The sequence below is a fragment of the Anolis carolinensis genome, chromosome 6 (assembly GCF_035594765.1).
Source record: "Anolis carolinensis isolate JA03-04 chromosome 6, rAnoCar3.1.pri, whole genome shotgun sequence".
NCBI lineage: Eukaryota > Metazoa > Chordata > Lepidosauria > Squamata > Dactyloidae > Anolis > Anolis carolinensis.
Genome location: NC_085846.1, coordinates 70,206,085 through 70,230,402, shown reverse-complemented (window position 1 = coordinate 70,230,402; position 24,318 = coordinate 70,206,085). Strand labels below are relative to the sequence as shown.

The window sequence follows — 24,318 nt, the reverse complement described above, 5'->3', positions numbered from 1 at the left end:
ATACAAGCAAGTGGACAGTGGGGTCCAGAGAGATCACTGGAGTCAAGACTAGAAGTGAGGGCCCTCACTTTCCATCTTCACACAGAACACACGACAAGTAGATCATGCACAATGGTAAAATGGGCTAAGGATGTAGGACACAGTTTAAAAATAGATCAATGGGAAGAAATTTGGAAGAAAAAGTTAAAATACACGGCAGCAATTGACATTCGAGAAAATTGTTATAAAATGCAGTATAGGTGGTATTACACCCCTGATAAGATTGCAAAATTTAATAAGAGAAATTCAAAATTATGTTGGAAATGTGGAAATGAAGTAGGGATATTTTATCATCAATGGTGGACCTGTAGAAAAGTTAAAAGTTATTGGACAACAATACACCAAATGACACGGGATATATTGAAAACCAAATTTAGAATGGAACCAAAAATTTATTTATTAGGCTTCATAAACATTTTTTCTTTTATTATCTCTCTCTCTCTCTCTCTCTCTCTCTATATATATATATATATATATATATATATACACTAGCTGTGCCCGGCCACGCGTTGCTGTGGCTTTTTTAGGTGGTTCTGTGTCTTAGAGGGGGGAATCCTTTGTTAGGTGGCCCTGATTGTTTCCTGGATGGAATTCCTTTGTTTTCAGAGTGTTGCTCTTTATTTTGTGTTTTGAGATGAAAGAGTGATGAGTACCGAATGGGTTTGGACCTTCAAAGAGTGGGTGTTTCCCTGTTTTTTTTTTGGGGGGGGGGGGGGGAGAATCCTTTGTTGAGCGTAAGAATGTAGAGACGTGGATGAGGGGTTGTGTTGTCAATTTTCTAGGTTGGGGGGCCTTTAGTTTTGTTGTTTTGCCCGGTGGAGCAACACCATTATCCTTTTATATATATAGATATATATTGTCTTTTTTCTCTTCTCCACTCTTTTCTTATTATAAACTTTCAATGTACTCACATCAGCAAAACAAATAAAATTATTACAAAAAAAGAAGTAGATCATGCACAGATTGCTGAGCACCATTTCATGTTGCTTGAACTTGGCCTGGCATAATATTTGAAGAGAACACATCTAAATATCATTTTCATTTAATTGTCAGCAGAATTCAATAAAATGATTGTGGGGCTGGAGCAACTCTCATACGAGGAAAGAATACAGTTGGTCCTCCACAAGTGTGGGTTTAACTTTTGAGGATGTCATTCATATGTTCTCTCTAGGACCTCCCGTATGACTCTGAAAGTTAACCATAGAATTGCATTGAAGAACCTAGCGATTCTAGAAAGAATCCCTCTCTAGGTATTTGTGTTAGCAGGGAGATGGGCATATCAAGATGAACTATGAGATACCACAATTTTGAAGCAACACCAGTAGTTAAAGTTACAAAAAGCTGTATTTAAGAGAATTACATAACTGATTGAAAAAAGAGACTAGAATCCTTCCTCTAGCTAGGCTAAGCTGTGAGAACAAAAGGAATGGAAAATCCCAGGAAAGGGACTGGAGACTTGAGAAAGGGATGTGACCCTAAGAGCATCAGTCTAAACATCAAAGATGGGGACAGGACAAATAATTTGGGAGGGTTAGTCAGATATGGGCTTCTCTACAAACTTACCAAACCCTATCTACTGATCTATCATTTCCCCATCATGACGCTTATTTTACTTATGTAGAGCATTGCAGAATTCCAACAATTTGTAGGCCCTCCATTATGATTCGGTGGTCAACCTCTGGCAAAAAAGTGACCATGTAGTCATGTTGGAGATCCTAGAATGTTCTAGTGAGGTATTATCTCAGGGAAAAGGTAAGATTTTTTAAATTCACATTTTCTCCACTTTCTCAGAGCTGTTGCACCTCTAACCCCAGTGCAGTGCAATAATAGATTTGAAATATGTGCCATGACAACGGAATGGCCTTGGACTTCAATTTCTGGATGGCTTGATTTTAATATTGAATGTAATGTTTTAAATGTTTAACATGTATTAATTTTTAATTCAGTGTATTTTAAGCTTAATGTTTTGTATGTGTTTTAAGGCATTGAATACTGTATATACTCGAGTATAAGCCTAGTTTTTTAGCCCTTTTTTAGGACTGAAAATGCTCCCCTTGGCTTATACTCAGGTGAGGGTCCTGGTTGGTTTATATTTGGGTCGGCTTATGCTCAAGTATATATGGAACATTTATTATTTTTCTGTATTATTATTGGTACAGTAGAGTCTCACTTATCCAACATAAACGGGCCGGCAGAATGTTGGATAAGTGAATATGTTGGATAATAAGGAGGGCTTAAGGAAAAGCCTATTAAACATCAAATTAGGTTATGATTTTACAAATCATAACACCAAAACATCATGTTTAGCAACAAATTTGACAGAAAAAGTAGTTCAATATACAGTAATGCTACGTAGTAATTACTATGTTTACGAATTTAGCACCAAAACATCACAATGTATTGAAAACATTGACTACAAAAACATTGACTACTAAAAGGCAGACTGCGTTGGATAATCCAGAATGTTGGATAAGTGAATGTTGAATAAGTGAGACTCTACTGTATTATTACATTTATTATTTTACTCTATTTATTATTAATAATATATTTATTATCTCCCCCTATTATTGTTATTACATGTATTATTTTACTCTATTATTACATTTATTATTTTACTATAATAATTATTAGTATTTTATTATGACACAGCAAACAAGATAGATATGCTGGATTTCGTATCACAAAATCACAAGTCGAACACTTCCCAAGTGTCTAGGACTGTGTGATGTATTTTCGGATGATGCGTGCAGATCCCAGTAGGGTGGCCTTTTATTATTATTATTATTATTATTATTATTATTATTATTATTATTATTATTATTATTACATTTATTAATTTTACTCTATTATTATTAAAAGGATACATAAGCACATTTACATTGAAGAAGATGAGAGTGATGATTTAATTAGAGTTGGACTGTCTTATCTTAAATTACAGTTTTGTGTAAATATTCAAAAACATTTATCCTACCGATGCCTCAATTAATGTAATCTATTTTTATTTCTGCAATTTACCACTCTCGGCTTATACTTGAGTCAATGTTTTCCCAGTTTTTTGTGGTAAAATTAGGTGCCTCGGCTTATATTCGGGTCGGCTTATACTCGAGTATATACAGTAATTGCCATATGTAAGCCGCCTTGAGTCCCCTTCGTGGTAGAGAAAGGCAGGGTATAAGTAGAGTAAATAAATAAACAAAAACCTTGCAAAAGTTGACATCCTACTGTACAACATTTGGGTCTATTGGCTTAAGAGGGAACAGCAAATAAGGAAATATTGGATAAAAACATATCAAAGTATGCATTCAATACAGCCTGGTTCAATCATTCTGCAAACTAAGGAGAAATAGCAGACATTTAATAGAAAATTGGATAGTATTCCAAGTATTAAACTACTCATAGCCTCAATCTATCTATGACATTTTGTGTGACCTTTTCTCAGGTTCGTAAAATTTTGGATCTAGCTCAGAGCAAAGGAGAAGAAGTTGCAGAATATTGCATCTATGTCCTGCAGCAAGTCGCTGATGCTTACTATGAGCTGCATCCATGGCTGGAAGAGATTGGATTTCATCCTTCAGAGGTCATTAGTAGTAAACCTGTGGAAAATACTGATCCAGGTACAATTCCAGCTTTGAAATCTCCTTATTCTTTGTGGGAAACAATTGCTCCTTTCTTTAATGTTAATCAAAATCATTTCCCATAAGAAATGTGTTTTCCTCACAACGTATCCAAAGCTTGGAAAAGTTAGTTTATTGACTAGAACAACGGTTCTCAACCTGTGGGTCCCTAGATGTTTTGGCCTTCAACTCCCAGAAATCCTAACATAACTTTGTCAGTCTGGATTCGGAAGTCCCACAGTATCTTTGCGTGCTCATTCTCCAATACTTTTGCAGGTTTGTGATCCCACCAGTTCTTTGCTGCTGGCAGGTGGTACTTGAGGCATAAGTTCCAATGGAATCATTTGGGCCACATAGTTGTGCCTCTGTTTGTAGTCTGTCTGTGCGATTTTCTTACAGCAGCTGAGGATATGATCAATGGTTTCATCGGTTTCCTTGCACAGTCTGCATTTTGGGTCATCAGCTGATTTTTCGATCTTGACCTTAATTGCATTTGTTCTGATGGCTTGCTCCTGAGCTGCAAGGATCAGGCCTTCTGCCTCCTTCTTCAGTGTCCCATTTGTGAGCCATAGCCAGGTCTTCTCCTTATCAGCTTTCCTTCAATTTTGTCAAGGAACTTTCCATGCAATGTTTTGTTGTGCCAGCTGTCAGCTCTAGTTTGCAGTGCGGTTTTCTTGTACCGATTCTTTGTCTGCTGTGTTTTGACGAGTTTCTGATTTTTTACTTCAATCAAAGCAGGTTCTTCACTTTGCTTTACATATTCTACCAGGGCATGTTCTTCTTTTTTGACTGCTTGTTTTACTTGCAAGATTATTATTATTAAGATTACCAGGTATGTCTGTGAGTTTCCCTACTCCCACTGAACAGAGGTGACTGTGCAGAATAGCTATAGGGGTTGAGATGATATGAATCAGTCTAGTTATAGGTCCACATGCACATCTTAATAGATTGCATCCATTGTCTGAGATCTACTTTAGACATACCAAGAATATTCATTTATAAAGAAACTTGTCAGTTTCTTTCCTTCAGCCCAAGTGAAACAACACCATTTACTCTGAATTTCTCTGAAGAACAAAAATTATGTTTCTCTTTGAGAAACACAAGCCTAAAGCTCGCTTTGGGTGCCAACTATTAATTTTATATTAATTTTATGCAGTGCATAGTGGCCCTTTGTAGTTTTTTTCTGGCAGCTCACTATAGTGTTGTTATTATTATAATTGTTGTCATTATTTAAATAAACCCATATCCTATCTTTCCTTGAGTGAACTCAGAATGGTATAAATAGTTTTCCTTTTTCCTACTTAGTCCTCACAAAAATACTTTAAAAGTTTTGGTTGAAAAAGGGTCCCAAGATCACCCCGTAATTTTCTCAGCTCATTAGGAATATAATCATGGATCTTCCAGGTCTCAGCCAGCATCATGATCTCCAACCCATACTAGATGCCTTCACTCTTAATTTTATAATTTTCAATATAATTTTATATTTCTTTTAGTAATGCTAAGTTTTATCTTAGTCAGCAGGTATCATCAGAAACTTAAAGATGAATTGGGCCGAGACACAAAGTTCATCGTGTCATATACCCAAAAGGAGGACATGTTGCTTGAAGAAACTTATTCAGCCAACATTATGGAGTTTATCAAGCACAACAACGAGAAATTTGGTGATGTGAATGCCCTGGAAGACCTTCTTAGTGACAACGTCGGCCTAGTTAATGAAAATGGAGAGACCGTCTACATCTTTGGGGATGCGGGGATTGGAAAATCTATGTTGTTGCAAAAGATGCAAAACCTTTGGTCCAAGGGTGAATTCAGTGTTGGGGCCAAATTCTTTTTCCGTTTCCGGTGCAGGACGTTCAGCTGTTTCAAGCACGATGCAGCTATCTGTTTGAAAGATCTCCTATTTAAATACAATTGTTTTCCTGACCAGGACCCAGAGGAGGTCTTTGACTTTATTGTGAAATTCCCTCACACAGTTCTGTTTACTTTTGATGGCTTTGATGAGATCCATTCTGACTTTGATCTCAACAGCATTCCTGAGACCTGTTCTCCCAGTGAATATATTCACCCGCTTGCTTTGTTAGTGGGCCTTCTCACTGGGAAGCTTCTGAAGGGTTCCAGGAAAGTCCTGACAGCAAGAACAGGGACTGAAATTGACAAAAACATTATCAGGAAGAAGGTGCATCTCCTGGGGTTTTCCACCAGCAACCTGAAAGAGTATACCAGAATGTTCTTCAAAGATGAAGGGTGCCGGACTATGGTTCTCAACGAGCTGGAAGCAAACCCAAATCTCTGCAGTTTATGCTCAGTGCCTTTATTTTGCTGGATTATCTTCAAATGCTTTGACCATTTTCACTTCACATTTGACAGCCATGAGCTCCCAGACATCAAAGTTACTTTAACAGACATTTTCTTGCTCATGACTGAGGTCCACTTGAACCGGACTCAGAAAACAAATTTGCTGAAGAAGAACACAAGGAGCCAAGTGGAGACATACAGGAACAGCAAAAACATTTTGTTTGCTCTGAGTAAATTAGCACACAGGGGAATGAAGAAGTCTATTTTTGTCTTTGACCAGGATGAAGTTCTCAACGATCTGTCTGAACAGGATTTACACTTGGGTTTCCTCAGGACGGTTCCAGATTACGGAAGCTGCACTGACCAACCTTCCTATGAATTCTTGCACTTGACCTTGCAGTCCTTTTTTACAGCTTTGTTCCTGGTCATGGAGGAGAAAGTGGGTGCAAAGGAGTTGCTGCATTTCTTTGCTGAGTGCTCTACTCTCGATACCTCTCTGTCCAACTGCTTACCAATCGCCTGGTTGAAAAATCACCGTGCGACAGGGGAGGATCCTTTCCGGAATAAGGAGCACTTCCATTTCACCAACCTCTTCCTTTGTGGCTTGCTTTCCAAGGGACAGCACAAACTGATGAGACACTTGGTTCCATCGTTGACCATTAAAAAGAAAAGGAAGGTGCTCCTTGCTTATTTCTCTGGAAGCATGAAGTCCCACCTCAAGGGCCTCATCCGAGCGAGGCTGAAGGAATATAAGCAGCTTCAAGTCAGGCCCAATTTTGTGTGGATGTTGAGGTGTATCTACGAGACACAGAGTGAGAAAGTCAGCAAAGGGGTTGCCAAGAATATGCGGGCCAACTACCTCAAGCTGACCTATTGCAATGTCTATTCTGCTGACTGCAGTGCTCTCTCTTTTATTCTGCATCATTTCCAGAAGCACCTGGCCCTTGACTTGGACAATAACAACATCAACGATTATGGAATAAAGCAACTTTTTCCTTGTTTTAGCAAGTTGACAGTACTGCGGTAAGTTCTTGAACTTTATACTTGCCTCTTTATTTTATGCAGCCAGTCTACTATGCCTTTTGAAAGCAGGCGAGTGCTTCAGTGCTTCCTCCAATTCTCTTGAGTGCCTGCCTTGAGAGCAGACTTCCTGATTTGTGAAGTCACGGTTTCCTGCAGTATCCACATCAGGAAACCAAGCATAATCTATGATGCTGGGTTGCAAGCCACAGTTTGGACCTCATTGGAAATCATGCTTTAGCAAACTGAAATGGGTTTAAGTTAAGAGGGAGTACACTGATGCATTGTTTTCTTCCTGCTTCAAGAAAGTAGTTTATATATACTGTATATACTCGAGTATAAGCCTAGTTTTTCAGCCCTTTTTTGAAGACTGAAAAAGCCCCCATCGGCTTATACTCGGGTGAGGGTCCTGGTTGGCTTATATTTGGGTCAGCTTATATTCGAGAATATATGGTACATTTATTATTTTTCTCTATTATTATTGGTATTATTACATTTACTATTTTTCTCTAGTGTTGTTGCTACTATTACAGTTATTTTACTCTATTTTTATTATTAATCATTTATTATTTCACTACGTTCTTCTTCTTATTATTATTATTGCATTTATTTATTTATTACATCACTTCTACCCCGCCCTTCTCACCCATCAGGGGACTCAGGGCGGTTTACAATATAAGCATACACGTCAAAAACAGTTTTCATCAAATTTAAAAATCCATCAAGATTAAAAATTACAATAAAATTAAGAATATACATTAAAAATATACATAACTATACATTTTAATATACATTTAAGGCACTTTCCATGTCCAGGTGGGGTCTGTCAGTAGGTCACATATTCATATCTCATTTTTGCTGCTACTCATGCTCAAATGCCTGGTCCTGTATTTTCCTGTATTTATTATTATTATTATTATTAGTAGTAGTAGTATTAGTATTATTTTACTGTATTATTATGAAAAGGATACATAAGCACATTTACATTGAAGAAGATGAGAATAATGATTTGATCAGAGTTGGACAGTCTTATCTTAAATTTGAGCTTTATGTAAATATTCAAAAGCATTTAACTTACTGATGCCTCAATTAATGTAATTTTATTGGTATCTATTTTTATTTCTGAAATTTACCGCTCTCGGCTTATACTGGAGTCAATGTTTTCCCAGTTTTTTGTGGTAAAATTAGGTGCCTCGGCTTATATTCGGGTCGGCTTATACTCGAGTATATATATACACACACATATATATGTGAGTGTGTGTGTGTGTGTGTGTGTGTGTGTGTGTGTGTGTGTATATATATATACACACACACACACACACACACACACACACACACACACTAGCTGTGCCCGGCTACGCGTTGCTGTGGCGAAGTATGGTGTTATGGGAAATAAAGTATTGAGGAATTGGTGGTAGTTAAGGTAAAGGGTCATGTTTATGTTGGATAAGTGAGAGACTACTATATATTTATAATCTTATATTATCTGCTTAGAACTGGATGATATGAGGCCCCTTCTACACAGCTGGATAAAATGCACACTGAAGTGAAATATGGCAGTGTGTACTGAAGATAATCCAGTGCAAAGCAGATAATATAAGATTATAAATGGGTTATATAGCTGTGTGGAAGGGCCTTGAGTCTATCCTGCCATATAATCCAGTTAAAATCTGATAATCTGTATTTTATAGGCTGTGTGGAAGAGGCCTAAGTGAGGCCTAACTCTGCCTGTCCCCTGAGCTGAGTGGGTTGCTAGGAGACCAAGTGGGCAGAGCTTAGCCTTCTAACTGGCAGCAATTGGATAAAAACAATTATTCCTCTCCCTCTAATTAGGACTTTATTTTTCTTTTCTTTTTGTTGTATGAACGTAGAGGCATGGATGAGGGGTTGTGCTGCCAAGTTTAGCGTTTCTGGGATGTGTAGTTTTGTTGTTTTGTCCTAGGCCGAAATTTCATTACCCTTTTATATATATAGATATATAGTGGCATCATATAGTAAGCTGCCCTTAGTCCCTGTACTGGGTGAGAAGGGCTGGGTAGAAATGCTGTAATAAATAAATCATTAAAGGTAAATAGGGCAATTGTATAACCTGACTATTATGACTGTAAAAAGGGATGTGAATGCTCTGCTCTTGCAGTAGAAATCTACATTCGATAATAACAACAACAACTTTATTTTCACCCTGCCACCATCTCCCCAAAGGTACTTGGGTGGCTTACGTGTGGGACCAAGCCCAAGGCATACAACAATATATATCAACTAAGACTCAGTTAAAAACATAATACATATAACAATCTAATTAAATAATTAAAAAAGCAGGGTATAAAAACATAATTAAAACATGTCAAAACCAATCTTCAACCAACTAGTAACCAGGGATATGGTGGGCATGATCAGACTTAGAAAGGCTGGGGAAGGACTTTTGCAAAAAGCAGACTATAGTTCCCGGACTGGGGGTAAAGTGCTGTGTACAGTCTATCAATTTATTAAAGCTGGGTGTTTATAAATAGGGCCTAACTAAAGTGTGTGTCAGGTACAGCTGAATTTTATATCTAGAGATTTTTTTCTCTTTTTTTCTGGTTTGGAGAATGTGTTCTGTTTCTTTCATGGAGAAAAATAAGGAGTTATATAAGGCATGAGGATCACAATCTCTGATCATTTAGAATCCAGTGGACTCTGGCAATCTTTTTCATTGAAATTTCAGTGGGAACTTCTGAGATGAGAACTAGAATCATGGTCTTTTATATTATCTATATATATAAAAGGGTAATGAAATTTCGGCCTAGGACAAAACAACAAAACTGCACATCCCAGAAACACTAAACTTGGCAGCACAACCCCGTCATCCATGCCTCTACGTTCATACAACAAAAAGAAAAGAAAAATAAAGTCCTAATTAGAGGGAGAGGAATAATTGTTTTTATTCCAATTGCTGCCAGTTAGAAGGCTAAGCTCTGCCCACTTGGTCTCCTAGCAACCCACTCAGCCCAGGGGACAGGCAGAGTTAGACCTCACTTAGGCCTCTTCCACACTGCCTAAAATACAGATTATCTAATTTTAACTGGATTATAAGGCAGTGTAGACTCAAGGCTCTTCCACGCAGCTATATAACCCATTTATAATGGACTTAATGACAGGGGAAAAGGTTTACCCTTTACCTTAACTACCACCAATTCCTCAATACTTTATTTCCCATACCACCAGACTTCGCCACAGCAACACGTGGCCGGGCACAGCTAGTATTTTTATATATTTATATTTTTATATTATATCAAAACTAATATCTTTAAGATGCTGCTGAATTCTGAAATAAGTACCAGATGTTTATTTATTTATTTATTTACAGCATTTATATTCCACCCTTCTCACCCCGAAGGGGACTCAGGGCGGATCACATTACACATATAGGCAAACATTCAATGCCTTTTAACATAGAACAAAGACAAGACAAACATAGGCTCCGAGCAGGCCTCAAACTCATGACCTCCTGGTCAGAGTGATTCATTGCAGTGATTCATTGCAGCTGCTCTCCAGCCTGCGCCACAGCCCGAGCCCACTTGACACTTATCTGGCATTTGACAAGAATTTCTGGTTGAGTATAGTCTTATTCAGAAACTTTCTAAGGCCATGTCCACACTAGAATTCTTTGGGAAGATGGAGGACGCATTCCTACTTGTTGAGCTTTTAATAGAGATAATTATCCTAGATATAGATTTTTATATTGGCTGGATTTACTTTATTAGCTTCTGTATTAAGAAAAGAGTGTGTGTAAGGCAACACGAGTCCTTAAAATGTTATGCAGCATGCCTTAAAGAAATATAAAAGAAATATGTTGGTTCCTATTAAAATGGGGACCAGCTGTTTCCATTGTATATATACCAACAAGTCATTTGTTTTTTCACTTACTTCTGTTTGTTTTTTTAGGGTGAGTGTTAACCAAATAACGGATCAAGCAATAAGAGTACTCTACGAAGAATTGTCCAAATACAAAATTGTGACTTATTTGGGGTATGTATAAGTTATGAGTTGCAGCGACTGGGTTAAAGACCAGTTCTTTGGACCAAAGAGAGGGTTGCAAATTGGCATTGACTTTGTTATGTAGATGCAAAATTACAGTATGATGGTTTCATGAGGAAGAGAGTATGGCCTTCTAGGGCCAGATTGCAATCCAGGAGGGCCACATTTGGCTTCAGGCCCGGGCTGTGGCGCAGGCTGTTGAGCAGCCAGCTGCAACAAATCACTCTGACCAAGAGGTCATGAGTTCGAGGCCAGCTCGGAACCCGCGTTTGTCTTTGTCTCTGTTCTATGTTAAGGCATTGAATGTTTGCCTTATATGTGTAATGTGATCCGCCCTGAGTCCCCTTCGGGGTGAGAAGGGCGGAATATAAATACGGTAAATAAATAAATAAATAGTTCCCCACCCTTGTCCTAGTGGAAATGGTTAGTGCTGAAATGTTAATGCTGTCTTTCAGTTGGATAAAAAGAGGACCTATATATTTAATATAAATGATCCTAGTCAGTTTGTTTAAAAAGTGAAAAATGTATAAACCTGTGTTCATGTATTCTCTTTCTTCCCTACAGCTTGTATAACAACCAAATTACTGATGTTGGAGCCAAATATGTTGCAAAACTCATTGTGGAATGTCCAAGCCTCATTTATATTAAGTATGTATTTCTATCTCATCTCATTATTATAGTTTATGGAGCAACAAAAGCATGAAAAACATAGGCAATTTTTTTTTAGTAAAAGCTGTTGGAAATAGCAACCTCCCAAGTCTCTCACTATTTATTTATTAATATATATTTGCTAAACTGTATTCTATGTGTATGTTTATTTACACCTCTTTGATGTGGGTTATAGACATGTGATTGTACTGAGCATGTTCAGACTCAGGACTCCATTTTGTATTCATTTTTGCATCAGACCTCAGTGGAAGTGGATGCATGTTGCTGTTTGGACTTCAGTAGAGAAGTATGATTTTAGAGACTTCAGTCTATACAACTATATCTAAAGGCTGTGGACTATTGATTAAGAATGATACCCTGTGTACTCTACACACAGAGAGAACTGCATCCTATCTATAATTTAACTTTAAATAAGAAATGTGCCTGTATGGTGAATTAATACAAGGTGTTTGTGAATAAACAAGGTAAGTCATTTTTCAGAGATGACTTTGTTTTCTATCTCTGAGTTCATATTTTAAACTAAGAGGTTTGAAGGAAGTGTATATCTTTTGGGCAACTGCAACTGCAATTTAACTTCAATAAACAACCATCCTCTGCTAACCAAATATATATTTTGTAGTGGCATGTCTTTGTCTTTGTCTTTGGCAGTTCAAAAACATGGTTCATCAGTTTAACAGCTGAGTTACCTGTGTGCCATCACAGCCCCCTCACTGAGTCTCACATAGTCCTTTTGTTTCAAAACCCTTTTTATATTCCCAAGGGTCTTGATAACTGTTTTCTGTTGGATGGTTTAAATGCTCCCTTAATGCTTAATTTGTTATGATTTCCATTGGTTTTCTCACTTTTTGTTGTAAACTGTCATATGTTTTTATAAATAGAAGGGCAGTTTGAATGTTTTGAAAATGGGAAGATAGTATACAATATTTTTAATATCATCAGCAGAGGTGGGTAATGGTGATGGTGATTATGATATAGAAATAGAAGTTGTTGCAGTCGTACTATGATGAACAACTCACCTCATGTGGAGATTGTGAAGTAAAATAGGAGATTACAGGTGGCACAGAGTCTCTTTTCCTACTTGATTCAATTTTTTACTTACATTTAAAAAAATGGTATGTCTAAACGGCAGTCGGCAGTTGTACACCCCATATTGCCACTACATTCTACAGTATGTATAGACTACACTTGTCTGATCATTTGTGGCAGCAAAACAATGATAAAGAATTCAGTTAACACCTGAGTTTTCCTGAGCACTGTTGTTCAAGCAACAACATGATAGGTTTAGATTGACTAAGTCAGAAATCACCTGAAGACTTGTGCACATGTGCACATACGTCAGCTACTCATTGCTTCTAGAAATTGATAGGCAAAAATATTAGCATCAGGGCCATATTGCCCCTCGAGTCTATGGTGAAGAATCACAAAAGAAAGCGAGCAAGTGCTTTTCATATTCTCTGTATGGAGAGGAATACAAAGTCAAGCCAGGGACTCATTGGCATCAGATGTTATTTATATATAGGCAGGAAATTGGAAAGTATTTGTCCTTTTGTACCATCCAGTTTCTTCTGCATTGATTAAGTGTTGTCTCAATCCCAAACAGATCTTAATGTTGCCTACAAACAAGCTCAAAGTTGGCTTGTTTCTACTAACCATGGTTAACGTTAACCATGGCTTATTTGGGTTTGTACAATACAACAATCTGTTTAAATGCAAACAGAAGTGACAACTTCCAGTTTCCTCCCTACAGCCACACTGAACAATATATCTGTTTATCAAGTGATGAATTGTGGCACAGATTTTGACTTTTGAAAACACAGAAATAAAATTAACAGCATTTGAAAGTTTTGTTGACTTGATTTCTAGCACTGTCCCTTTGGTTGCAGAATAGGAGCAAACAAGATAACAACTGAGGGAGGGAAAAGCCTTGCTTATGCTATTCAACAGAGCAAAACAATGTATGAAATTGGGTAAGTGAATTCACTTCTTTTTGTTGCTGGTTTGTTTGATTTAAATACCTTCCTTCAATATTTAATCATCTCAACCATGCTGGCTCTGGATTATGGATCTGGCTCTGGATTTACATTCAACATATCTACAGGGCTGTAGACTGGAGAAGGTTAGGCAAGAAGGAAATACAGTAGAGTCTCACTTATCCAACATAAACGGGCCAGCAGAATGTTGGATAAGCGAATATGTTGGATAATAAGGAGGCATTAAGGAAAAGCCTATTAAACATCAAATTAGATTATGATTTTACACATTAAGCACCAAAACATCATGTTATACAACAAATTTGAAAGAAAAAGTAGTTCAATACGCAGTAATGCTATGTAGTAATTACTGTATTTACGAATTTAGCACCAAAATATCACGATATATTGAAAACATTGACTACAAAAATGTGTTGGATAATCCAGAATGTTGGATAAGTGAGTTTTGGATAAGTGAGACTCTACTGTAATTGTAAATTTCTAATCCATATTACCTATTGGTTTGTCCATCTTAACCCTCTCTTCACTTGTAACATCATTTGCCCTTGCTTTTTTTGTAGTTCCCTACTACAGATTTCAAATATTCTTCACATAATCACTTTTTGATCCATAAATGTGAGAAATGTTTCCTTGCTATATTTGTGAGAGACAGATTTTGTACTGGATTACAAAAAATGGTTTCGATTTGGATTTATTTAGTTGGTCTGAACAACTAGAACAACCCACTAAAAACAGTGGGATCACAGTTCACTGAAATTCTATTGATTTTAGAATCAAATAAGAGTATTGTAAGTCTAAATTGTCAAAGACCAGAGTCAGGTGGGGCAGGGTGCGTGTGGGTGGGTTTCTTCAAAACCATTGATCAACAGCTCCGGACCAGCACCCTGACGAATTGGCGAACTTCTGCCCTCACCAATTCCTCCAGTGTCAGACTCAAAGACATCTGCAGTCTGAAGTTCAAACACTTATTTAATATTTAGAAAGCATATTTACAAAACAAACTCCATCGCTAGAAGCCGGCATTCTTCGGCACGGCACGGCTCACACAGTTCAACAGAGAGATAAGGAAGCACATTCCTTAGTCCGAAGGAAGTACCAACCTCCAAGGCCGGAAATCATGCCTTATAGGTCACAGCAGGCTGTCAGTCAAACTGGCCTGTTGTTAGCTGTTTCATTGCTGAAACACACACTTGCAAAACAGCAGAAACACTTGATTTACATTTCATATACACACAACCAAAATCCAACAAAAATCCAACTGAACTGTTTTTGATGTAACATTTAATAACAGCAAACATTAACAATCACATGGGTTTACCAGGCACAATATTTTTTCTTTAGTGTTTAAGACCCCATGTTTCTTCAAGCACCCGCAGATCTCTGAATAACGGCATTTATGGACGTGCAAAGAAATTGAGATTTATTTTTTTTTGCATTTCCATAAATCTTTTCTAAAGTGTTTAATCATTTGTTTAATCATTTGTTGTTCCCCATGAAGACACACACTGTTTCTCCCTAGCTAAGTCCTTTAGAGGGATTAATATTTTGTGTACAGTTTCTGGGGAGTCAATCTAGACAACCTCTTTGTATTTGAGGCCTCCGTCACCTGCTCCTTTAAGAATCTCCTCATAGGAAGAACCTCTGGGAAGGCATTTCTGGTTCTTGGAAGAGTCAGCCTTTTGGTGACTAGAAGGTGAAGAGAGAGGAAGGCTGGAGGGTCTACAAAATAGCATATCTAGTTGGAACTGTATGAGCTGTATTCAAGTCCAGTCAGAGTTAAATATTGACACCATCTTAGAGACAGTTGAACACCATACAAGAAAGAGATAATAATAAGAAATAAAGATTTAAGAGCCTCAGTTCAGCTAGAACTATCTCTCAAAGACCTTACCTCTCTTCATAAAGACTTTATAGTAAGACTTAGGAGGAGAGAAAGTCTTAAAATTTTTGTCCGTAAATAGATTCCTGTTTGATTCAACTATATAGTCTTTGATCTGTTCCCTGCACATCCAGTTCACCTTCCAAGTAGTTAAGATAGCATGGAGGCATAACATCGCTGTTACTATCATTTTATTGTTTTGTTTTCGCAACAGATTTTTTAAATAGTTCCACTGTATACCTCAGCATTTCAGCTTTAGCATTTTTGGTTTTTTAATGGTGTTGAGCAGGGGTCCCCAAACTAAGGCCCGGGGGCCGGATGTGCCCCTCCGAGGTCATTTACCTGGCCCCCGCTCTCAGTTTTATAATATAATATATTGTATATACATATAATATTGATAATATTATAATATAATACAATATAACACTAATAATAATACCATATGATAATATTAATTATATATTCTATATTACATATAATATTACTAATAATATTACAGTATAGTTCAATATAGTAATATATAATGCTAATATTGTGCTATGCTAATAATATAATATATTGTATGTACATATAATTTGTAAGCCACTTTGAGTCCCCTTTGGGGTGAGAAGGGTGTGATACAAATGTAGTAAATAAATGCAGTAAATAATAAATAAATACATTTTAGACTTAGGCTCGCCCAAATTCTGAAATGACTTGAAGGCACACAACAACAACAACAACAACAGCAACAATCGTAATTAACCTGACTATCTCATTGGCCAGAAGCAGAAGCACACTTCCCATTGAAATCCTGATAAATGTATGTTGGTTAAAATTGTTTTTATTTTTAAATATTGTATTGTTCTTTTGTTGTTGTTGTTGTTGTTGTTTTGCACTACAAATAAGACATGCGCAGTGTGCATCGGAATTTGTTTGTATTTTTTTTTTCAAATGACAATCTGGCCCCTCAACAGTCTGAAGGATTGTAGACTGGCCCTCGGCTTAAAAAGTTTGAGGACCCCTGGTGTTGAGTGTTTCTTCGAGTTTCTGTTCAGTTCTGCTAAACGATTTTTTCCTTCAAAATGTTATATGGATAATTAGACTCAATTATCATTGCACAGAGGGTCAATAAGGCCATCTGGTGCTCCAAAAATGCTATTTTGACTATCAAGGGGATCCTGATGAATTTGGGATGGAAGGAGGAGGAGTGTCCCCAAATATTGGACAGAGTACATATGTAGGAATAACTTTAATATGTTTGGGATTATTTTTTTTTTTGCTCTCATCACTCCACTTTGGTGCTACTCAATTTGCTAGTATGCAAAGGTGTATGTGGAGCATGATTCAGCATTAAAGTTAGAAGAAATTGTATGGTGGAATGGTTTTGTTTCTTTGAAATTTGGCAATGGCTGTAATGGGGTGGGATATTTCACTGAGTTGGGAAGTAATACAGCTCCACCATTTGACATTGCCCTTTCTTGTGTTAGTGTGAGGTAGATCCCGGACCAAATCCATTATATATTACTAGCTGTGCCCGGCCATGCGTTGATGTGGCAAAGTGGTGGTGGTATTGGTTAAAAATTGTTGTGTAATTTTTATTTGATGTTATTTGCATTTTTTATTAATGTTATTGTAAGTTATATTTTTATTTATTATATTTTATTATTTTCTTGTATTATTTTTAGTTATTTTCTGTTATTATAGTATTTTATTGTATTAATTTTTTAGTGTTTTTTATTATTATTTTTTGGGTTGCTAGGAGACCAAGTTGGAGGAGCTTAGCCTTCTAACTGGCAGCAATTGGATAAAAGCAATTATTCCTCTCTCTCTAATTAGGACTTTATTTTTCTTTTCTTTTTGTTGTATCAACCTAGAGGCGAGGTTGGGGGGCCTGTAGTTTTGTTGTTTTGTGGGTCGCCGTGATGCCATCACTCTTTTATATATTTAGATGTATTAGAAATCCCATTTGAATATTCAAGTCACAAGAAGAAATGAATAAATTAGACAAAAACATATCTTGGTTCCAATACTGGCAGATAAAGGAATATTACAAAAGAGATAAGGAAATAGGGTTTGCTGAACAAAACAATTGGTGGGACAAAATAATGCAATCAGACAGAAAAATAATATCCAAAATATATAAAAAGCTGATAGAGTGGGAAGTAGAGGAAGATAAAGAAAAGAATTATATGAAAAGATGGAAGGAAAATTTGGGTAGACAAATCAAACAACAAGAATGGGAAACAATTTGGAATAGAAAATTAAGATATTGCTACACAGTAGACTTGAATGAAAATTGGTATAAAATGGCATACAGGTGGTATATGACCCCCAAGAAATTAGGGAAATCTTACAAGAACGCAAATACAAATTGTTGGAAATGTGGCAAGAAAGAGGGATCATATTTCCACATGTGGTGGACATGCGAAAAGGCCCAAAAATATTGGAAAAATATACAAAAGAAATTAGAACAAATATTAGAAATCAAAATACCATTTAAAGCAGAAATATTTCTGTTAGGGATACATGACATAAAATTAGAAAACAACGAAGATAAAATACTGTTTTTATTAACAACAGTGGCAAGAATTTGTTATGCCAAACTATGGAAGGAGAAAGAGATTCCAGAGGATGATGCTTGGATGATAAAGGTGCTTGACATAAGAAATATGGACAGACTGACTTTTCTACTAGCAAAAAAATAAAGGAATCCCAATTAAAGAAACAAATTGGAATAAAGTGATGGAAGAACAAAAACAGACTGAGAAGAAAAGAAAAGAAAAGTAGAAGGAAAAACAGGGACAGAAGAAGAGAAAAGGAAAGATAACTCCAACAGAAGGGAAAAATAAAAAAGAAGAAAAGGAGAATAGAATTAAAAGAGGTTTAGGAATGGGAAAAAAAGATAGGTGAACCACCCTGATGAAACTGCCAAGAAGTCATTTTTTAAAAAAATTCTTTCTCTCTTTCCCTCTTCATGTTTTTTTTTCTTTGGTTGTTTTTTTCTTTTTTCATTTCTTGCTTTCCTCTCCCTCTTATTTTCTCTCTCATGCTGGGAGGATACTTTTAATGATTTGTAAAACCAATAAAGATTATTTTATAAAATAATAATAATAATAACAACAACAACAATATATACTGCTGGCATTATAAATTGGACACAGGCGCAACTGGACAATTTGGACAGAAAAACAAGAAAACTCATGACCATTCATCATTCACTGCATCCTCGCAGTGATGTTGACCGGCTATATCTGCCTAGAAGATCAGGTGGCAGAGGACTCTTACAAGTAAAACAAGCAGTCAAAGAAGAAGAACATGCCCTGGCAGAATATGTAAAGCAAAGTGAAGAACCTGCTTTGATTGAAGTCAAAAATCAGAAACTCCTCAAAGCACAGCAGACAAAAAATCAGTACAAGAAAACCGCACTACAAACTAGAGCTGACAGCTGGCACAACAAAACATTGCATGGAAAGTTCCTTGACAAAATTGAAGGAAAAGCATATAAGGAGAAGACCTGGCTCTGGCTCAGAAATGGGACACAGAAGGAAACAGAAGGCCTGATCCTTGCAGCCCAGGAGCAAGCCATCAGAACAAATGCAATTAAGGCCAAGATCGAAAAATCAGCTGATGACCCAAAATGCAGACTGTGCAAGGAAACCGACGAAACCATTGATCATATCCTCAGCTGCTGTAAGAAAATCACACACAGACTACAAACAGAGGCACAACTATGTGGCCCAAATGATTCCATTGGAACTTATGCCTCAAGTACCACCTGCCAGCAGCAAAGAACTGGTGGGATCACAAACCTGCAAAAGTATTGGAAAATGAGCACACAAAGATACTGTGGGACTTCCAAATCCAGACTGACAAAGTTCTGGAACACAACACACCAGACATCACAGTTGTGGAAAAGAAAAAGGTTTGGATAATTGATGTCGCCATCCCAGGTGACAGTCGCAAAGGGATGGGCGTACTCTGCGATGCTTCCATATATTTCAGGTTTACCATCACACTGGGAGCCTGTTGTACTCGAGTAAGCAGTGTTTTTGCGAAGATATTGACACAAACTTTCCCTTCCACCTGACTCTATGCTACGAAGAACCAATTCTTAATACCTACTGAATTACTTTTAAAAGTCTAGTGGCAAAATCTCATGCCCAATTGCAGATACATACGGGAGAGCAGAAAGGGAAGTGCAACAGTTCTGCCCCTGCATTGCAAGCCTTGATGAACATGTTTTGCAAGGGACCCTTAGTATTCAAGTAGATTTTGTATTTGATTTAGAATCCCAATTGTCCAGATTTCTAAATCTCTGGTTCTTTCTCTTTAATAGAATGTGGGGTAATCAAGTAGGGGATGAAGGAGCCAAAGCTTTTGCGGAAGCCCTGAGGAATCACCCCACCTTAACAAACATCAGGTAAGAGTTTGTGTAGGCAGAAGATTGTTGCTTTAGTCTCCGGGTTGACCATATTTTGAAGGAATCTGGCAGAAGATTTCAATTCATATATGACCCTGCAGGCACCTGAATTTTCACCATCCAAATACTAACCCAAACTGTAACTGCTTGTCTTTAAGACCAGGTGGGTTCTTGTACTTTCAAGTAAAATGCTGTTCTGCATCTCAGAGCCTGCTGTTAATGTCAGCCTGGGCCTTTATTCTCTGTCTTATGCGCACTACCAGCCTGGCATAGGGGTTGGATATAAATGTCCTTTTAATTTTGCACAGTGTCATGCAAATGTTGTTGTAGTACATTATAGAAGATGAAAAGGATAGGTAGAAGTCAGCTGCTCAATGGCAACTAGAAGGCTGCCACTGAAACCAGAAAAGCCCACCAGGATCCATTCATAGAAGAGCTCTACCAAAGCACGCTTTGCCCCAAACACCTATAAACATTGGGGGGACCAGCTCTAGGACATTGGCAAAAATAAGTACAGTAAGACCTCAGTAACCAAGGAACTCATTTATACAATTTCACTTACACAGGGGAAAATGGTCACTGTAGCACAGTGGTGCTCAGCCTGGGGTCCCCAGATGTTTTTGACCTTCAACTCCCAGAAATCCTAACAGCTGGTGAACTGGCTGGATTTTCTGGGAATTGAAGGCCAAAAACATCTGAGGATCCCAGGTTGAGAACAACTGCTCTAGCATATTTGCTCTGAAAGTTACCATAAAGACACTGGAGCGGGGTTTCTTAATTTTTTTTTATTCATGACCCTTTTTGGCCTTGGAAATTTTCATGTGCCCCTGGATATTTAGGTATATATAAATAGAGGTCAAAACCAAACATTTACTGACAACAATTCATCATTTGCAAGACTTGCTAAACAGGCTTATTTCCTTTTTTGTGGAGTACTGCTGAAGCATTTTATTTATTTATTTATTTATTTATTTACAGTATTTATATTCCGCCCTTCTCACCCCGAAGGGGACTCAGGGCGGATTACAATGAATACATATATGGCAAACATTCAATGCCAACAGACAAACAACATATATAGACAGACACAGAGGCATTTAAAAAATTTTTCCAGCTTCACGATTCCGGCCACAGGGGAAGCTGTTGCTTCACTGTCCACTGGTGGCTGTACTTCCTCATTCCTTTCCTCGTGTTTTGCTGGCAGTTTTATGATGTTGTAAATTAGTTAAATTAGCCTCCCGCATAAAGCGTACCTAAATTTCCCTACTTGACAACTGTCTTTTGGAGCTGCATAGGTCAACAGCAAGCCGGGCTATTTAATGGTCGGGGGCTTAACCCGACCCGGGCTTCGAACTCATGACCTCTCAGTCAGTAGCAATTTATTGCAGCTGGTTACTAGCCAGCTGCGCCACAGCCCAGCAGAGTCCACTGTAGGCACTGCATGGATTCGTTTAAATGGGTGACATTCGGAAACATTTTGCTGTTGCCCAACATTTGTGACCTCAACATAGAGTTTTATTATTTTTTTATTTTGTGTCAAAAGCATTGCATTAATAAATAAGTATAAAACTGATAAAATAAAGGGAGCACAAGCAGCTAAATCATTTTAGACCACAAATGGGCAACAGTGACTGCATTATCTGTAGCTTTAAACAGTTCTTCCTCTGTGCATGAGGCAGGGCATTGTGGGCAAGCACACAGATGCTGAGTTGTTTGTTCTGCTCCACAATCGCACAAGGTGGAGGATTCTTCTAGGTAGTATTATTATTTACCGCATTTGTAGCCCGCCTTTCTCCACCCCAAAGGGGACTCAAATACCATTTAGCCAGGTTGTCTTTTGATCTGCTCACTCCACTTCTGAGTCTGTTCAAGGACAAAGTGTTGTGGTAATCTCTGAGTGGTTAGACTCAATTTAACCCTCTCTGGGGGAGATTCCACCAAAATCAGCAGAGTAGCAAAAGCAAAGCTTTCAAATACAACAGTTACTTACACGGGGTGAGCAAAGAGCAGCCTTTGACCATTTAGGATTGCAATAGACTGCAGAGTCTCAATAAAAGTTCAAAAAGTATTTATTCAGGTAAAAAGAACTCCATTGTAGATAGAAAGGCTTGGGAGCTGTCTAGTCTACTCTAGACTAGTTTCTAAGGAAAAATAAGAAAGGAAAAATAACAAACATCTAAATAGTTACATCTTGCCAGGAGAGATGGCAAGATGCTTCTTGTTAGCTTGAAGAACAAAGGGAGAAGAGAGAACCAAAATGGTTCCAACCTCATGGTCCAGTTTATTGGGGCCATAAAAGACATTCTGACCAATGGGAAGTTAGTGTCCTTAAAGATTCACATTTCTACTAACTTCAAAGTAAGGGATGTGACGTACACAGGATAGAGTGAAACACAGTAAAGCCTGTCTAGGCATGCTTTGGAAACAGGGAAAGGATTCCCTCAATCTAACTCTATCATCTGTCTAACTACATCTAGACTTGAGTAGTCCAGGATGATTCCCAACACAAAGTTCGCCATTCTTGGTTTGCCCCGGAAGAAGACCCTCATGGAGGGGCCATCCAGTTGGAATTGGCTGATTTTTCTGCCCACAGGGACAGTCTTGCTGGTGCTGAAGGAACATTGAGAGGAGTGGTGGTTCTCCTTGAGTTAAGAGAACCCCATTTGTGGTCGGGACCTAGAGTTTAAGAAGCAGTGCCCTAGAGCAGTGGTTTTCAACCTGGGGTCCCCAGATGTTTTTGGCTTACAACTCCCAGAAATCTCAGCCAGTTTACCAGCTCTTAGGATTTCTGGGAGTTGAAGGCCAAAAACATCTAGGGACCCAAGGTTGCAAACTACTGCTCCTAGAGGATCTAGTAAATTCCTAGAGAGGACACCTCTGTAGAAATGTCTAGATCCTCCAGGGTGACTCTGGCATGCAGGGACCAAAAGTCAGGTAATACAATGATGTGTATTTGTATCTCCAGTTTCAATTAATCATGGTCTGGACAAGAACCCGGGCCCGGGCTGTGGCGCAGGCTGGTGAGCAGCCAGCCAGCTGCAGCCAGCTGTAACAAATTACTCTGACCAAGAGGTCATGAGTTCGAGGCCAGCTCGGAGCCTATGTTTGTCTTGTCCTTGTTCTATGTTAAAGGCATTGAATGTTTACCTTATATGTGTAATGTGATCCGCCCTGAGTCCCCTTCGGGGTGAGAAGGGCGGAATATAAATACTGTAAATACTGTAAATAAACATGTCTTTTGTGAATACTAGTGTCTTACTGTAAATGGGGGTGGACTTTTTCAGGGACCTGCTTTGAACAGGAACCATATTCAAGTCACAACACAGGAAAAATATTGTTTAGGCAAATTCCAAAATCCCCAAGTAGCATGGTGGCTACTAATGCTAAACAAGGGATCCTGGGAGTTGTAGTCCAAAATAATTTATTCCAAGCTCTTGTGGATTGTACTCTCAAATTCTGCAGTTCTTATACATTCTTGGCAGAGACACTGAGAGCCTAATTTAGAACAAAGGTCTTTTAAAAATCGAACGTGATTGATGTTTTAAAATGTGGTGCCCTGGTAAGAAAATGCCACTGTCAGTCCACATTTGTCTGTGAAAAGCACTATAGAATAAAATTGGCATGGGCAGCCACTCAGGATTGAGAGTAAAGCTTTTAAGACCCAAAATTTCCTTTGGGGAGGAGTTTTTAAAGAGGTTGTCAATCCCTTTTCATTCATCCAACAAACAATGCCAGTAGCCTTGTTTAAGGAGAACAAACAGGACATTTTCATTCCCACCACAAGATGGCATACTTTCTTGGTTTGTAAAAATATCAAAAGTTGATTAAAAAGTTTGTTGTGAAAGTAAAAAAAGAACTCTGTTTTTCAATCTTGGGATTAAATGGGTTGCAAATAAAAAACATTCATTGTAACATTCTACACTGTAACAACAGTATTCCAGCATTCCAAAATAATGTAGTGACAACTATTAGTGTTCAATGTGTTGTCGAAGGCTTTCATGGCCAGAATTACTGGGTTGCTGTGAGTTTTCCGGGCTGTATGACCATGTCGCAGAAGCATTCTCCCCTGATGTTTTGCCCACATTTATGGCAGGCATCCTCAGAGGTTGGAAACTAGGCAAGTGATTAATTGCAACATTCACATTTGCCTCCAACAGACAAGAGTTCTTTCTCCCACCCTAGACCTTCCACAGATATATAAACCCCACTTGCCTGGTTTTCAATAGACCTTACAACCTCTGGGGATGCCTGCCATAGATGTGGGTGAAACATCAGGAGAGAATGCTTCTGGAACATGGCCATACAGCCCAGAATACTCACAGCAACCCAACTGTTAGTGCTATTTCCCCCACTTAATAAGCAGTGTGTATTTGTTAATTTTTCTCATTACTT

The 24,318-nt window shown here is 37.9% G+C and overlaps 1 protein-coding gene across 4 annotated transcripts in view; it reads left to right on the top strand.

The window, feature by feature from the left end:
* The window catches only part of nod1 (nucleotide binding oligomerization domain containing 1), a 65,422-nt gene that overhangs the window by 18,009 nt on the left and 23,095 nt on the right, over positions 1-24,318 (top strand). For 3 of the 4 annotated variants that reach the window (XR_009999909.1, XM_003222200.4, XM_016994395.2), the window contains exons 3-8: positions 3,479-3,653; positions 5,168-6,971; positions 10,893-10,976; positions 11,550-11,633; positions 13,538-13,621; positions 19,843-19,926. Coding sequence is in view for 3 of the 4 variants with exons in the window: in XM_003222200.4 (XP_003222248.2) it covers positions 3,479-3,653; positions 5,168-6,971; positions 10,893-10,976; positions 11,550-11,633; positions 13,538-13,621; positions 19,843-19,926 (2,315 nt within the window). In the remaining variant the exon portion in view is untranslated. Of the gene's footprint in view, positions 1-3,478; positions 3,654-5,167; positions 6,972-10,892; positions 10,977-11,549; positions 11,634-13,537; positions 13,622-19,842; positions 19,927-24,318 lie in introns of those variants that run through there. The other variant, XM_008112759.3, reaches the window with a different exon arrangement.